This window comes from Toxorhynchites rutilus, chromosome 3, assembly GCF_029784135.1.
Source record: "Toxorhynchites rutilus septentrionalis strain SRP chromosome 3, ASM2978413v1, whole genome shotgun sequence".
In the NCBI taxonomy this organism is placed as follows: Eukaryota; Metazoa; Arthropoda; class Insecta; order Diptera; family Culicidae; genus Toxorhynchites; species Toxorhynchites rutilus.
Genome location: NC_073746.1, coordinates 293,471,020 through 293,488,384, shown reverse-complemented (window position 1 = coordinate 293,488,384; position 17,365 = coordinate 293,471,020). Strand labels below are relative to the sequence as shown.

The window sequence follows — 17,365 nt, the reverse complement described above, 5'->3', positions numbered from 1 at the left end:
TGGTTCGAAAGTTATAAATTTTTGAAAAAAGTCATTTTGGGAAAAAGTGGAAAAAAATGATTTTTGGTATCACCCTAAAATGGAAATGGGCACCCTAATGACAAATTAAAAAAATACGAGTTTAATGTTTTGCGATAAAGAACAAAATTACCACTTTTGACGAAGATCTGAGAACCACTATATTAGTTTGGCATGGAATGGCTGTATATATATACAGAATACAATCTTACGTGTATCGTGATGTACAAAGTATTAATGAATAAGTGAAAATTAACGTTAAAAGACATTTCTATAGATCTGCACACTTTTACAGACTTTTCCACATTTTTAACAGACATTCACATGTTTTTACAGACTTTTTTTAAAAATCATCTGGCAGCTCTTCCTTCCACTTTTTATCGAATATTTCCAAATCGCAGGAGTAAACATTTACGTGACTCTGACTTTGTTTGTTTTTGTTACGTTCGCAAAAACGTTATGACAAAGAGAGGGGACATTAAAAATGCGTTGCTCAGTGAAAGGCTGAGATGCTCTTTTAGAGATGCAATGGTTAATTAAACAATTGACGGAAAAATGTAGTTCGTTCATTTTTTTATTTTACTTATTTTTGCCCTTGACAACAATACCTCTTTTATAGTGTTGATTATCATAAGAAAAATAACACTCCTGATCGTTGGATCTCTTTTGACATTTCAATTGGATCTTTTTTGACAGCCGTTTTGATTCAGTCCGCACTACCTAGATGACAATATCCAAGCTTACTAATGTTAACGAGTAAAACATACTAATCTCTGGTAGGGATGCGGGTTTGTTGACAATATGTACAAAAAATTTGTACATTCTACTAATTTTGTATTACCAAATGTATTTGGTAGTTATCGACCTAGGATTTTTCTAAGTGAAAACTCAAAAGTTCAATCGAAGCAAAAACAAAATGTATGACGCCATAGATTTTGTTTAAGTTAAAAATCTTCCCACCTCATATTTTCCATCTCGGTCAAACTTAATTTCGATGTCCCGCCCGAGTTGAGTTTTGTTTCAGTGTTTTTTTCTGCGGAACTCAATTGAATATAAACAAACCAGTGCCAACTGTCAATTTACTGTCTAAAAAATTTCCGAAAGAAACTGCTGTCATCACTCGTATATCCGATCGCATCATCGGTCTTTGGCATATCAGCGGTCGAAAGTTGCTCGTGTTTTTCATCTGCAAAAAAAGTTTTAGCGAAATAATTCCTACAATCAGCTCACTTGTGTTGCGGTGCGTTTTCATTTCTGCAAATATCCCTCCGGTTGATAGCGGTGTTGTTTCCTTCGGCAAGGTGAGTACTGAAGGCGGAAAAAATGTGTGAAGGAAAAATCGATATCACTTTTCCACGTCTATTTTAGCGCAGTGCAATTCCTGCCTCCGATGGCCGATCAGCGTGCAAGTTCAGCCGTAGTGGCTACAGAGTCTGTTGGCTTGTCCAGCGAGGAGAAATCTGTGACGCTGAAGAATGGTGAAGTATCAGCTAGCACAGACGGAAGCGGCCTTGGAAAGGCTGCTAAATCGAAGAAGAAAAAGAAGAACAAGGTGCACAATGATAACAGCGCCAAGGTGGACCGAGGATCAGCTGACAGTACCACAAATAGTGCTGTGTTTTCAACGTCCGCTGGAGCCAATGAATCGGCGATAATGTCCACTGGACCAGCTAGTAGTACCGGTAGGAAGATTACTGTGCACTGAGGCATAATATATTATTCGTTTTTGTTTTCCTGTAGGTGGTCAAATTCCCAGCCAGGATATGCTGATGAACGTGATAGAGCAGCTGAAGTTGAGTTCGTTAAAGCCAGCGAAAACGCCAGAAGAGGCACTCAATAAGTCCTTTAAGTTCTGGTCAACACAGCCGGTGCCTAAGATGGACGAAAGAATAGCGGTGAATGAACCGATAGAGGCAGACAAATCAATCAGTGAAATCCGAGCCGAACCGTACACGCTACCGGATGGCTTCACCTGGGAGACGCTGAATGTGGACGATCCGTTGCAGCTGAAGGAATTGTACACTTTGTTGAACGAAAACTATGTTGAAGATGATGATGCTATGTTCCGGTTCGATTACCAGCCGACCTTCTTGAAGTGGGCACTCCAACCACCCGGTTGGCGTTCGGAATGGCACTGCGGAGTGAGGGTAGTCAAGTCCGGCCGTCTGGTGGGATTCATTTCGGCTATCCCTGGCACTCTTAATGTGCACAAGAAAAAACAGAAAATGGTTGAGATTAATTTTCTGTGTGTGCACAAGAAGTTGCGCTCGAAACGTTTGGCTCCGGTTTTGATTCGAGAGATTACCAGAAGGGTGAATCTTACCGGGATCTTTCAAGCGGTTTACACGGCTGGTGTTGTGCTTCCGAAACCGGTCGCTTCTTGTCGCTACTGGCATCGGTCTCTGAACCCGAAGAAGCTCGTTGAGGTAAGTTTGGTTTATCCGGGGGTTATCTTTCTCAGACTAGCTTATTGATCAAATGATTGCAGGTTAAATTTTCCCACCTCTCACGCAACATGACGATGCAGAGAACGATCAAGTTGTATAAACTGCCGGACGCTACGAAAACACCCGGTTTCCGCAAAATGCGGGAAGCGGATTTGAAAGGGACTCACCGGTTGCTGGAGCGCTACCTCGCTGGATTCAACCTAACGCCAGCGTTCGACGAGGACGAGTTCCGGCACTGGTTCTTGCCCCAAGATGGTATCATCGATTGCTTCGTGGTGGAGGATCCTTCGACCGGGGAAATTACCGATATGGTTAGCTACTACACGCTGCCATCGACCGTGATGCATCATGCTGTGCACAAGTGCATCAAAGCGGCCTACAGCTTCTACAACGTGTCAACCAAAACACCCTGGCTGGATCTAATCAACGATGCGCTCATCTCGGCGCGAAATCTTAACTTCGATGTGTTCAACGCGCTCGATCTGATGGAGAACCGCGAGTTCCTGGTACCGCTGAAGTTTGGCATCGGTGACGGTAATCTACAGTACTATCTGTACAACTGGCGATGCCCGAGTATGCAACCCGAGGATGTGGGATTGATTTTATTATAAACTCTTGTTTGACGGTATGGGTCGAAAAAGTTTTTGTTATTTTTTTTCATTTGGCGGAGAGATTTATTTCTATAAAGACCAAAGCCGCGTCAAAAGTGGAAGGAATGAAATTTTTGGTATTTGATGTCGACTGCTTGCAGATGAATTTACTCTACCAACGGAATATATAAATATTTTTATTTATATTCTGTTAGCGAAAAGTTGGTAATGCATCTATACCAGATTTAGGTGACAAAAAAAATAATATGTAGCATTAGTGGAGGAGTATATTTATGTTGCGTTCAGATGTAAAAGAAGACATCAGGGGTTTTCTGATAAACAATAGCGTATTCCAAAATGAAGCCTAGTTCGTGTGTAACCATCATATGTTGCTTTGGTAAGTGAAATGGACGAAAGAAATCTCCCAGCCGCGGATGACAGGTTTACATTACAAAGGAACGCATAATTGTCTAGCCTGAGATTGAAATGCTCGTAAAAACGATGTGTCTTTGAATTTTCTAGACTTCAAAAAATGTCATCTTTCGAAACAACGTTTATAGTTCATGGTTACATAGAATCGGAAATTGAGTGCTATCTGTGGGGTTTTGATTGGATAAAAAGGTTGAGTCAAAATGAAGGGTATTTATTTTCAACCACATTTTGCGGTCGTATGTCTTCCCTCAGCCACCACAGAAGGAACTATCTTATACTTTATTCAACAATGTATCATTTCACTTTTTTTACCAAATTTGAATGTCTAGTGAACCATCCCTTGCCAAATTATGAACCTGCTGGCAAATTTATCAGCGGAAACGAATCTTAATTTGCTGGGGACATCTCTGGCAGTAACCTTATAGAACATCAAGCCTGGGAGATGTCGAAAATCCACTTTCACGCACGTTTATTCATCCATCAGCCTGCATCATCCGTACTTCGATTTTGCTTTTGGTTGCTTGCAAGCAAAGAAATTGCGATAACCTTTTCGCCTAGGAATTCTCCGGAGGGTACTTTGGCTACAATTGTATTTTTTTGGCATTGCCTTAGTCCGAGAGTCGCGGGATTGTCTTAAACCCTTGAACGACAATTTATCAGACAGCTCTGCTTCGGCAAACGATTCAATTCTCTTAGTTTTAAAAGAAAATATTGATATAGAAACTTACTGCTTTGTTTGTAGATTCGATATGACTTACAGATACTGCTTTCATAAAAAGACGGGTGGGTAATGTCGGGGACATAACCGTAGGACTATACAAAGGACTATACAAAGGGGACAGCTTTTGTTAAATATATATTTTAAATATATTGTTTTATTTTCTTCTCCTACGTGAATACCTACCTATCTACCTGAAAAATGGATTAGTTTACTGTTTACTCTTTATGAACATGTTGGTGGTTCTGAAAAGAACCTTTGGCGTTGTGTTTTTGCGTTTTTTTTATGAAGGCTCACCACCTAGCCCCGTACATTGAATACATCTTTACATTGTCTTTGATCCCCATGTACGTCCATCACGACCATTTGTTTTAGAAAGCATTGAACTGTATTTCCTAAACTCTTTTTTGGAAGGTTTAATGGCCCTGAAAAGCGCCTTGTTTTATGGAATGGTTCCAATTTAGAAAACTTAGTACTCGTGGTTTTGAAAAAAAACATTTTCGAACGCCCTCGATGCCGCCTTGATCTGGATTTGCCACCAAAGCAGTTTGTATAAAGAACAAACATTTTTCTTCTGCTACCAGCTGCTGTTTTGCGATTGCGTTTGCCACTCGCCACTCACCGCAACTGCCTGTTGTTGTCTTGATTTGTTGTGTTCTGAATGCGGGTTTTATTATCGTCGCGAGCAGCTTTACCAGCCAACTCGATCACTTCGGCGGCTGAAACTATATAACGCCGGCTAGGTGGACTGGTGCACTGGTACTAACGCGCTCGGCTTAGCTACCCTTGCTGAGCAACTGGCGGATACACCTACGAGGAACTGCACACCTGCACGGTTCGAGTCGGACTTTGCCTTTCCCTTAACTTGTCCTCCTTTGTTACGTCCACGATGCCGATGCCGTACAACCACACGGTTTGAAAGAAAATAAGATATTTTTTTGGGGTCTGCGTGTTTTATACTCTAGCGGTACACACTCACAGGATAGAGACAAATCGGCAGACTCAGCCAGAGGGGCGAGTCCAACGAGACGAACGAATGAGCGTTAAAAGGGAGCGATGGCAAAAAAATACATCATATACTGATTTTAACCTCCGACCGAGAAGGTCACTTTTTTTTCAGCTCGGCAGTTTGGCGTTTTGGACAGCGGACTAGGACGTCTCCCCCTGGCGATTCCGAAGGAGTTATTTTTAATTATCTTTAAGTGGCAGCAGAAGGAGAGCGGGAAAAGGCAATAGCTCGTTTCGACCGTGGAGAGCGGGCGCTTACCGGCAAACCGGAAAAGCGCGCGCTTTTTACGGCGTCACTGACGCCACGCCCCCTTTTTCCGGGGAGTGTTGCCAATTATTTTGTAGTGATTGTAGTGATCTCTAGTTATAATTAAAAAAAAAAAGAAATAACACGCGCATACGGACAGTGAAGTGACAGTAGGAAAAACAGTTTTAAAATAATTTTGGAAGTTTATTCGCGATAATTGGTGGTTTTGTGCTCTTGCTAAAAAAGTGCGAATTTCTGGACACATATCCCCAAGTGTAAAGACCCAACAAAATTTCTCAGTGTTTTCATCTGAAGATTAACCCACTTTTCGGCTATACCTAGGGGATAGCCTGACAACAGCATGGCTTCCAGTAGCTCCGGGCCTCCGGGAGGCCGGGCTACAAACTTGTACGAGGGTAAACCTACCCAACGTACTGCTCCAAGATGGGCCGATCCACTGAACGGCAACCTACAGATCCTGTTACTACGTGCCACAGGAGAGAACGTGATTCCGGCTAACCCGTTCGTCGTGAGTAAGACGATCGCCAACGCTGTAGGAAAGAAGTACTACACAGCGCGACCGCAACGAGACAAGAAGAGGACGCAATATATCCTTACGGCCAAGGACGAAGATATCATTGGTAAGCTCCTCTTAATCAACAAATTAATTGATGAAACCCCTATTGAAGTGATTTACCACCCAACCCTTAACCAACGCAAATGTGTTGTTACTTGTCGTGATGTCATGGACATCAAAGAATCCGAACTGGTGACAGAGCTTTCCGATCAAGGTGTGATCGATGTCAAGCGCATCACCAGAAAGGAGAACAATATTGTTGTACCAACTGCCACTCTTATTTTGACGATTCGTGGAACTGTTGTTCCCGATTTCATTAATTTTGGATTTATTCGGGCTGGGACTAGAAATTTCTACCCCAACCCAATGCAATGCTTTAAGTGTTACAAATTTGGACATACTAGCAAACGATGCAAACGCGAGAACCCGCTTTGCCGAAATTGTGGACAGGAACATCCAGAACAAAAGGATGGAATTAAAACCTGCAACGCTTCAGCATTTTGCTTGAATTGCCAAGGGGACCATTCCTCTTCGAATAGGAAATGCCCCGTATGGCAAACCGAGAACAACATCACAAAAATCAGAATCGATTATGGTATCTCCTACAAAGAGGCGAAAGAAAAACACAACGGTCAAAATAATGGACCAACTTTTGCAAGTGTTCTGCAAGACAGACTCTCCAACTTGCAAAAGCCAACACCCAGCTGCAACTGCAAATGTAACTGCGCCTCGGCCGCTTCGGCCTCTTCTAGCCGCGAAAGCACTCCCCCAATTGACACTACAATCGATACTTCCATGACAGAGTCGACAACCGACAGCTCAACAACGGAATCTGAAAACGAATCAGTTATTTCAATGGACACTTCTGATGTTCCAAACAAAAATAAAAATAAAAGAAAAATGGCGAAAGGATCATCTTCAGATTCAGATCAAAAACCCGAAGATGAAATCCAAACAAACAAGGACAAGAAAAGAACTAAGAATGAACAAAGAACTACACCACCAACAAATAACAACACAACACCAACAGAAAACAACAACAACACACATCAAACAAAAAACAACAATAACAACAACAGCAACGCACATTCAACAAAAAACAACACAAACACAACAAACACTCCAAAGACTTCTACACCAAACAAAAACAACACCAATACCTCAAAGAAAGCTTCTCTTTCCAAGGGTAAAGGACCATCGAACTAATTCTCTTTGAATAGTTCAAACATACACACAATTAAGACTTAGGAATTAGAGTTAAAAACACCAACACATTCACTCCAACACAGAAATTCGGGATACAATGGAACATCAGAAGTATCCGACGAAATATTCTAGAACTGAAAATGCTTATTTCAAACTCTAATCCCACAGTCATAGCCCTTCAAGAAACTATGACTCCAAACAACTTCGATAAACACTTCATCTCAAAATATATCACATATTTCAAAGAGGGTTCCAACCCCTCAAAAAACGGAGTTGCAATCGCAATCAAAGATGGCACTCCACATGATCTTCTTCCCATTACCACTGATCTTCAGGCAGTGGTAGTGCGCATTAAACACCCCTTTCCAATCACCGTCGTTAGCATCTACATCACTTATGATTCCGATCCGAACACTCTACGCGGCCAACTGGACCATCTGTTCGCCCAACTTCCCGCCCCAATCATGCTTATGGGTGATTTCAACGCCCACTCATACGCCTGGGGAGGTGCATACCTCGATCAAAAAGGATCCATCATTGAAGATTTCATATCCGACCATTCCCTTCTCCTTCTTAACAACGGCCAACACACCAGAATCCATTATTCTGGTACTACTTCAGCCATCGATCTCACTATAGTATCAGACAAACTCTCTTCAAAGCTTTTCAAAGCAACATCCACGATGATACTTGCGGAAGCGATCATTTTCCAATCTTCACTTCCTTCGGCCAAACTTCTCCAGAGTTTTCAACAAGGCCAAGATGGAAATTTGAATACGCTGACTGGGCTGGCTATCAGTTTGACATTGAAAACCGCCTCTCCGCTAAACGAGATTGGACAGCTGAGGAATTCTCCAAAGTTGTCCTAGAAGTTGCAATGGTGCACATCCCCAGAACCAGTGGCATCCCTGGCAGGAAATGTGTCCCATGGTGGTCGCCTGAGCTGAAGGCAGCGATCAAAGGTCGACGTAAGGCCCTACGCAAATCAAGAAAGGCCCATCCGGACAGCCCACTGAGACCCACTCTGCTTACAGAGTTCCAAAGGGCTCGCAAAGAAGCTAAGACTGCTATCAACACAGCCAAACACAACAGTTGGGTTAAATTCGTCAGCGAAATTAATCCCAACGCGTCAACAAAGGAGTTATGGAGTAAGATTGGCAGGCTTCATGGAAAGAAAAGAAGCAAAGAATATAATCTTCTAATTAACGGTCAATACACCAATGACCGGAAAATCATCGCCGAGGCGTTTGGAGATTTCTTTGCTTCCGCCTCCTCCAATCAAAACTACGACCAAACCTTTCTAACCCACAAAACGGAATGCGAAAGAATTCCCATCGATTTTCATACCGATGTGGAATTTGACTTCAACAAAAACCTCTCCCTCAAAGAGCTCGATTGGGTACTGAACAAAGTCAAACAAGGATCCACAGGACCTGATGACATCAGCTACCCTATGCTTAAGAATCTACCCCATCTCGGGAAAAAAGCACTTCTGAAGCTCCTCAACAAAGTCTGGGACAGTGGAACCCTCCCCAGTTGCTGGAAAGAGGGTTTAATGATCTGTATCCCGAAACCAGACATGAACAACCATCTTCTTGACAATTTCCGCCCCATCACTCTCCTAAGTTGTGTTGGGAAAGTCTTGGAAAAAATGGTCAATCGACGCTTAACGACTTTTCTAGAGTCAAATAAGCTGATTGATCCCAGACAATTCGCCTTCCGTGCGGGAAAAGGTACAGAAGATTGCCTTGTAGCAATCGAAAAAATCCTAGACGACGCAACTGAAAAATTACACCACATTGATATTGTTTCCCTGGATCTATCCAAGGCCTTCGATCGGGCATGGAGGTACCCAGTGCTGAAAAGCCTTTTCGACTGGGGGATTCGTGGGAGATTAGGTCTCTTCGTTAAAAGTTTTCTAGAAAACCGGTCTTTCAAAACCGTTATTAACAACCACCAATCTTCTCTAAAAATCCCAGAAAACGGCTTCCCACAAGGCTCAGCACTTTCACCAACCCTCTTCAACATTGCCATGCAATCTCTATTCGAGATTATCCCGGACCATATAAAGGTCATAGTCTATGCAGATGACATCACTTTTATCTCTACGAGCTGCTTCGGCTTAATCCAGAGAAAGAGGCTTCAAAAAACCTTAGACTCCATCCAAAACTGGGCTCTAAAAACAGGTTTCAAACTTTCCCCGGAGAAATCCAAACACATACATATCGGAAAAGCTCTCAGAAGGAGAACCTATCTTCAGCTCAACAAAATCCCGATCCCTACAATGAGGACATTGAAAATACTAGGGGTTACTTTCGACAAGAAACTCAACTTCCTATCACATTCCCAAAAGACCAAAATAGCCACCAGATAGAAATTGAACATCATCAAGGCTATCGCAGGCAACCTAGCCTCTGGCCATAGAAAGACGCTGCTAAATGTTGTAAATGTTTGGTTGGTCCCACAAATCCTTTACGGAATAGGCACCTTCAGCCGTGGAGGGGACAAGGTGTTAAACACCATTCAACCAATTTACAATAAAGCAATTCGGCTCGCAATTGGCGCTTTTCCCACCAGTCCTACTCTTGCTGTAATGGCAGAAAGTGGGCAACTTCCCTTCACCCACCTGGTAACAAAAGCCATCACGAATAAAGCCATCCGTCACTTGTCACTCCCCGAAAGCGACCACAATGTCCCATTAATACATAGAGCTAAAACATGGTTCAAAAATCTCACGAACAAAGATCTTCCCGATATATGTGAACGTTCATCTGCGACGGGAAGAAATTGGAACGTCAAACCGCCGAACATTAACCTTGAACTTCTCAAGGCAGTTCGGGCGGGAGACCCTTCTCCAAAAGTCAAAGCCTGCTTCAATAACCTCGTTGCATCCAATTTTCAAATCAACCACCAGGTATACACAGATGGTTCAGTCAGTGCCGATGGAGTTGGATGTGGAATCTTTGAGAGTAGATACACGGGTAGCTTTTCTCTTCCACCGCAATGCTCCATCTTCAGTGCGGAAGCTTTCGCCCTTCTAATAGCTACCCAAGAATGCACCCATGAGTTTCTTCCTACCACAATATTCTCAGACTCAGCTAGCTGTCTCCACGATCTTCTAAGTGGAAACAGCAAACACCCATGGATTAAGCAAACAGAAGAGGCTGCTTCAAATAAAAACATCTCCTTCTGCTGGGTTCCTGGTCACTCAGGAATCCGCGGAAACACAGCCGCCGACATACTGGCCGGCAAGGGCAGCAAAATAGAACCCCCAGACATGCCCTGTCCTCCATCTGACATTGTCCGCTGGGTAAAACAGCAAGTCCGTGAAAGCTGGGACATAGGTTGGATAAACAGCCGTCCCACCCATCTTCTTCAAATTAAAAATTCCACTCTTCCTTGGGAGGACCGTCTCAATAGTAAGGAAAGGCAAGTCCTTACCCGTCTTCGAATTGGGCACACTAACTTCACCCACTCACACTTGTTCTGCAGAGCCGAAAAACCCCAATGTGCTTGCAACGAAGCTCCGGTTTCCGTTAGCCACCTTTTACTTGAATGTCAACATACCAAAGATGCTCGAGTCCGACACAACATAGGTCAGAGTCTCCGAGATATCCTCAGTAGAGACGAGACCCAAGAAACCAATTTAATTGCGTTTCTGAAAGAAACCGACTTCTTTGGTAAAATCTAAACCGAAATACTAAATACCTTGGAAATTGCTTATTAAAGTTCGCCACTTCACAGTCATGTATGCGTGTTTATGTGTGTATACACATGTATGTACGGGTCGGAAGGAAGGTATTCATACATGTATATACACGCATTCAATAATAATAAATAACAAATAATATAATATATACTTTCATACCCACATCTATCTTCTATCCATTACATTATACTTTAATCAACTTCCTATTCCTACAGCCACACTCACCAAGGAGGATAAATTCATTAAATAAACCTCTCCATTTTTCAGCTATACTATATACCATTAAATTCAAAACCACTATATTTTATTATCTATTCAATCTGTATTTCATTTCATTTCACCCCACCCCACACCCACTCCTCCCCTCTTTCCTTCCCATACCACTCCCACCCCCTCCCACTCCACTAATCCCACCCAAATCCTTTCCACTCCTTTCCTTCCTATCCTCCTGAGAGGGGCCGTTTTGTTTTTTGGCTTTGGAGCACGCCTTTCGCTAGGTCACTTGTGCTTCGTTACTGCTTTGGTCCTCGGATCAGTAAATTTTTACTTTTCTTTACAGCATATATTAAATATCTTATGAAGCATAGGATCCCTTCCTACCTTCTTCTTTAACCGAGAGTCGAGCGGACGGGTCTGATGAGTGATTTTGTTGGTTTCCCTTTCGCCAGTCCCCTCTGGGCTGGTTTTATTGTGGCTCTTCACTGGGCTAGAGGCGAATGAACTGCAAAGTTTAAAGCCTCTTAAAAACAAAGAAAGAAGAAGAAGAAAAATACATTCATTACGATTTGTTCGCTCGTTGGATTCACATGCAGGCTAAAAAGGGTCCTTTTCAGGATCACAAAATTATCTTCAATCTAAAGAGTTTATTGTTTTGTTATCACTCGATATCCCCATCTAGTTCGGCTAAACCTTTCTGTTTAGCGATTGCATTTGCCACTCGCCACAGCTTTCACAGTTGGAAAATTTCTTCCCATCCAGCTTGTGACATATTTTACAGTAAATTACATTCAATGACACGTCGCATTACCACCACTCAGTATCGGATTGGAGGTAATTTTAACCTGTAATTGAACATTTGCGATGACAGTGGTACAGTGTCGACTTGCATTGTGGGGTCATAATCTGGACCCCGAACTCTATGTTTACAAAAATGTCCAACTAAATATGTCGCACTACAGGTCCGTCCAATTAGCTAAATGTCGAGGTAAGTGTAAATTACTGTACTTTCAATCTAGAAGCAATTTAAGTATTGGTGAAAATCAATAACCTCAGAACAACTGCCAAATTCACATACTCATCATATCCTGGCAAACAAATTATGAAAACATCAATTTGTGTTTTATTATTATTTTGGATATTGTTTTAGAAAGCATTGAACTGTATTTCCTAAACTCTTTTTTGGAAGGTTTAATGGCCCTGAAAAGCGCCTTGTTTTATGGAATGATTCCAATTTAGAAAACTTAGTACTCGTGGTTTTGAAAAAAAACCATTTCGAACGTCCTTGATGCCGCCTTGTTCTGGATTTGCCACCAAAGCAGATTGTATAAAGAACAAACTTTTTTCTTCTGCTACCTGATGCCGTTTTGCGATTGCGTTTGCCACTCGCTACTCGCTGCAACTGCCTGTTGTCTTGATGTCCACCGAACCGAATGTGTTCTGTTCCGAATGCGGGTTTTCTTATCGTCGCGAGCAGCTTTGCCAGCTAACTCGATCACTTCGGCGGCCGAAACTATATAACGCCGGCTCGGCCTAGCTACCCTTGCGGGAAACTCCAGACCAACACGGTTCGAGCGGGATTTTGCCTTTCCCTTCACTTTTCCTCCTTTGCCATGTCCAGACATGGCTGCTTGGGTTGGTTTGTTGATGTGTTGTGATGCGAACTGATGTGGTGTATGGTTTGAATGAGAATGATCGTTACGGAAGGAAGGAAGGTATTGTATTATAGAGACTTTAAACTTTTGCAGTTCATTCGTCTCTAGCCTTGAGAAAGGCCCTTTGAAAACTCTACTCTACTCTACTCCAGCGCTACCACCTCCGCCCTCTTGCCTTGAGAAAGGCACTCGATCCCTCGTCGTCCAGCCCGTCCAGCAACGATGTTGTCCAGACGGTGTCCACACAAAGAATGATCGTTACGGCAGCGGAGCGGGGATTTTTAAGCTGACTGGCTGGCTCGAGAATTACGCATGTGTGAGACTGCGACCAATGTTTCGTTCATATTTTTTCTTTTTCCTTTCCAATCGTGCTTCATTCTATTTCGCTGCTGCTCTGGTTGCCCGTTTTGGTCGGTACAATTTGAGGAGCACAAAATGGACCAATCAAAAATGGACACATAGTGCATTTTGACAATGCGTGATATTTCACAATTATTTAATTCTTTATCTCAAGAAAAATGAAATGTTATTCGTTATGATAGATGCGTAGATATATTTCCTATCAATTGATGCAAAAACCTTTGCGATCTATTGAGAAATGCTCGAGTTACAAGCGTTCCAAATCTTGCATTTTTTCCTACTTGTTCAGTGCCTAGATTTCCATTTCACCCCCTATATCTTCCGTTTAGACGTAGTCCTACGTCAAAACTGAGAAACTGGTACCGGATGACACTGTAAAGACTAATGGAGGGCATCAAGCGAAAATGCGTTAAATTTTACACTCAAGGCTCCATCGATTAACTTTTCTTTTGATTTTTGAAGTAAATATATGTATAAAACTACCCTAAAATTTTTCGGGGATCTTCGTAGCCACTTGGTTACGCGTTCGCTTACCAAGCGATCGATCGTGAGTTCAAACTCAGGGCCCTCAATTGACCATTTTTGTGTTGTTATAGAATAACTACGTCCACGCAACCATCATCAGCGATGGAAATCGGTCCACGGTGGAACAAAGATCGATTCATCCATACAACTGCTCTGCACTGCAAGAAACATCGGGCTGCTGTTCTATAAATAACCCAACAATGATCAATATCAACTGTCTCCGCTGTCCGGTCTGCTGAACAATGGAAGAACAGAAAGAATACCCTTACGCCTAAATGGCTACTACTGGTAATTTTCCATAATGTAATGGAACAGAAAACTTAACGCCTAAATGGCTACTACGAACTACTGTGTAATTTACAATTTATAGAAACATAAACATATGTACATGTACACGATTAAAACCCGGCTCTGTTACAGCTAAAATGCAAATGAGCCTAATAAAGAAATAAATAAATGGGATAAAAAAAAAAAAAATACCCTAAAATTTTTGATTCTAAACATTATAAGAAAATTGGCATGACATTTTCGGTGTCGCAATAATTTCGTGTTCGCTCTTTAAGTGCTAGAATTTGTACGAATCTACAATAAATGGATAAAAAGAACGATATTTTATGTAGAAATCTTCATTCAAATTAGCGTTCGAAATATGAATCAAATTTCTACGCATAATTCAAATTACGGACACTTCGTTTTTCAATGTGAATTTACTGAACTTTAATGTTATAAATGATTTAATAATCAAAACCTTGACATTATTTTTGTTATAGACTTCATTTCAACATCATTTATAGGTATTGATACCGATATAGCGCCAATAACAATAATAACAAACAGTCAATAATTACGAAAGTCCAATTTTTTGCGAGTATAACATTTTTACAAAAAAGACTAGCTAGTTGACTTTAATTTGATATATCGATCATATGAATCGGTTCAGTGTTTCAAAAGATATGATTTAAAAAAAGGCATTTTTGCTGTTCGGAAAATGGTGTTTGGAATTTGACAAAAATGGTGTTCGGAATTTGAGACAAAAGTGATTGAATATTTTTTTAGTTTTTCACCGTGAATATGTATTTGAAAATCAATTTTCTTCTAGTCAAATTAAACAGAAGTCTCTATTGTATCCAAAAATCAATTAAATTTCGCGAAAGAGTACCATTTTGAGTAATGAGACACTGTTTAATGGCCATCAAAGCTTAAGTGTTCGGAATTTGAGACAAAATGGTATTTCCATTAACAGTTATACAATAAAGTAGTCTTGTTTTTTCACATCCATAGCAATGAACTTCGAAACATTTAGGTACGGAATGAAACGCATTAACGTAAAATGTAAATCATTAGAAAGAAAAAAAAACATTGGCTTATCAAAAATGCACAAAATGAATTGAATTTTGAATTATTCATTTTCGTTTCATATGATGTGAAGAGACTTTTCGTGCCGTGTTAATATATTCAAAACAGTCATCTGGCATCCCTGGATATGAGTTCAATGTTTACATTTGTAGGTGTTGTTCAGAAATGGCCCATTTGGAAATCTGTGAAATTTTGCAATTACTGAATTGAATTTGATGGTTGCAGTTGAAAACATACATTGCTCTTACAATACTAGTTTAGCCGTGAAACAATTTCTGAAGATAAAGGCGAAACAGTAGAATACAAACTAGGCGACTCGACTAATTCATCGGCGAGCGCAACCAAATGGTCGTAGAACCAGACGAGCTTCTCGTCTATTTTTAGCCGAGCTCGGCTTCTGGAATATGAAAACAAACGAGCAAACGAGCTCTCGTCCCGTCTTCTGGAAGAGGGCCCATAGGCTAGCAGAGGAAAATGCGATTCTAGCAGATTTTTTAAACAGAAAACGAGTCACCGAGTTTATCACTACGAAACAGTCAAATCTTTTGCACTAGAAAAATAGGAACAGATGAAAATTATAAAACAGTCTGAGTATTATTTGAACGAATAAATTCCTAATTGGATACATATCCAGCTGGTTTTTATTAATCCGCCTCCTCTTACAATCATTATTCCATCCACTTAAATACACGAGAAAATTATAAAGAATAAAATTCTACCCGCCGGAAGTCCTGGCAAATTTACTTCTTGCTTTTCTTCTCGCTGGCAGCAGCCGGGTTGGCCTCGTTCTCCGCATTCTCCTTCGCCTTCTTGGCGCGGGCACCAAAGTGACGCGCATGCAGACGAGCCTGGCGCACAGCAAGGAATGCGGAGAACTTCTTCTCCTTCTCGGTGATCGGGCGGAATTCGATCGAGGGTTTCTCGTTCACGATCGGCAGCACTGGGCCCTTTAGCTGGGTGGCCAGCTTACGTTCCTCCTCGGTGGCTTCGCCCTTGCGGAGCTTCTTCTTCGGGTGGATCGGGAAAAGAATCAGTTTGCTGCGATATTCCTTCAAACGTTGAATGTTTTGCTGGCGGCTCTCGATCGATTTGTTCTGGCGACGGGGATCGACAGCGATACCAATGGTTTGGGCGAAACTCTTGGTAAGACCAGCACCCTGTGAGAGAAACATTTTATAAACACTGGACGAAATTAAATTAAATCCACAAGAATTACCTTAAGTTCAGCGAGGGTGAAACCACGTCCAGGGCGGATCTTGGTATTGTAGCGCTGCGAAGGGCACCGCACAATTGGACGCAGCGGGCCGGCCGCTGGACGTGGAAAGACAGCCTTTGCTTTCTTGATACGGTTCTGTCTGCGACGGTATTTGCGAGCTGGTTGGTTGAACCAGGTGCGAATGTGCCGTTGCCAATATTTGTGGAAATGGGCATTTGGAATTATATGATTACCCTTCACCATCTTGCTCGGATGTGTTGGCTAAGTTGGCCCTGCAATGCAAAACAAAACAAACGATCATTAGTATAATATGGCACCCAGCTGTCAGCTAGATAAAAACATGCAACGTCCTTTGGAGCCAAACATAACCTGAACAGATATCTTCTTTACGAAAAACCCAATTGCTATATATTCACGAGATTTCAAATAATCACTGCTATCAAAAACGAGCATTTCAATTAATGAGTGCAAACCCATTCTATTTCCACGCTAAATGGTCACAGGCAGCAATACCAAATCGTAAACATTCACTCGATTTTTTACAACGAATAATGCATAAAATTTATCACAATCTTTACGGTCTTATTAAAACAATCATCGTTAACGTCTGTGGCTCCAGAAAATCCCACAATCGTCACAATATTTCACCTGTATCACTCGAAATTCGATAAATTTGCTCCGTACCTCGACAAAAATGTGTTCACACAACTACCGTAAAGGCCGGAAAAGAGAGAGGCAGTAGAAGTTTGCTTTGACAGCTTTGACAGATTCGACTTAACAATGCGTCAAAATAGCGCAACTTGACAGCTCGACAATTTCCGGTGCGTTCAATCAACGAGACGCCAAGTTTCAGCGATAATGAACGAGGGGACGTTGCTTGGTTTGAATATCATACCAAGTGTACCGTTCTGACAGGTTTGACGGTTTTCTCTGGTTTGACGAAGAGAATAAAACGGACCTTATGGGCACCTTACACGATCAAACTGATTGACAATAAGTGTCTTCAATATCGTGACAGCTAGGCTTTCGACATCCGATCTAACCTCAATCAATATTTTGCCACCTTACACGGTCAATATCGCCCT

General features: G+C 41.8%; 2 protein-coding genes across 4 annotated transcripts; one reads left to right on the top strand and one right to left on the bottom strand.

The window, feature by feature from the left end:
• The first annotated feature begins 1,124 nt into the window (after window positions 1–1,124).
• LOC129776215 (glycylpeptide N-tetradecanoyltransferase) lies at window positions 1,125–3,440 on the top strand. 2 transcript variants are annotated; one of them, XM_055781728.1, is made up of 4 exons: window positions 1,125–1,319; window positions 1,392–1,700; window positions 1,759–2,444; window positions 2,507–3,440. In XM_055781728.1, the coding sequence occupies exons 2-4, from the start codon at window positions 1,409–1,411 to the stop codon at window positions 3,074–3,076; spliced, it is 1,548 nt and encodes a 515-aa protein (XP_055637703.1). In that variant the 5' UTR covers window positions 1,125–1,319; window positions 1,392–1,408; the 3' UTR covers window positions 3,077–3,440. The 2 variants fall into 2 exon arrangements, with proteins under 2 accessions (XP_055637703.1, XP_055637702.1); XM_055781727.1 differs by having other exon boundaries at window positions 1,387–1,700.
• Window positions 3,441–15,656: 12,216 nt separating this feature from the next.
• LOC129776216 (60S ribosomal protein L13) lies at window positions 15,657–17,100 on the bottom strand. 2 transcript variants are annotated; one of them, XM_055781730.1, is made up of 3 exons: window positions 16,965–17,100; window positions 16,281–16,552; window positions 15,657–16,221 (listed from the first exon to the last, which is right to left on the bottom strand). In XM_055781730.1, the coding sequence occupies exons 2-3, from the start codon at window positions 16,521–16,523 to the stop codon at window positions 15,805–15,807; spliced, it is 660 nt and encodes a 219-aa protein (XP_055637705.1). In that variant the 5' UTR covers window positions 16,524–16,552; window positions 16,965–17,100; the 3' UTR covers window positions 15,657–15,804. The 2 variants fall into 2 exon arrangements, with proteins under 2 accessions (XP_055637705.1, XP_055637706.1); XM_055781731.1 differs by having other exon boundaries at window positions 16,929–17,045.
• Between the last annotated feature and the right edge of the window lie 265 nt (window positions 17,101–17,365).

Bases quoted from the DNA above. Each gene is read 5' to 3' on its own strand.
- LOC129776216 (XM_055781730.1), bottom strand. From the start codon at position 16,523: ATGGTGAAGGGTAATCATATAATTCCAAATGCCCATTTCCACAAATAT. The intron at 16,222-16,280 runs GTAATTCTTGTG...TTTCTCTCACAG, and splicing joins TCACCCTCGCTGAACTTAAG to GGTGCTGGTCTTACCAAGAG.
- LOC129776215 (XM_055781728.1), top strand. From the start codon at position 1,409: ATGGCCGATCAGCGTGCAAGTTCAGCCGTAGTGGCTACAGAGTCTGTT. The intron at 1,701-1,758 runs GTAGGAAGATTA...GTTTTCCTGTAG, and splicing joins TGGACCAGCTAGTAGTACCG to GTGGTCAAATTCCCAGCCAG. The intron at 2,445-2,506 runs GTAAGTTTGGTT...AAATGATTGCAG, and splicing joins ACCCGAAGAAGCTCGTTGAG to GTTAAATTTTCCCACCTCTC.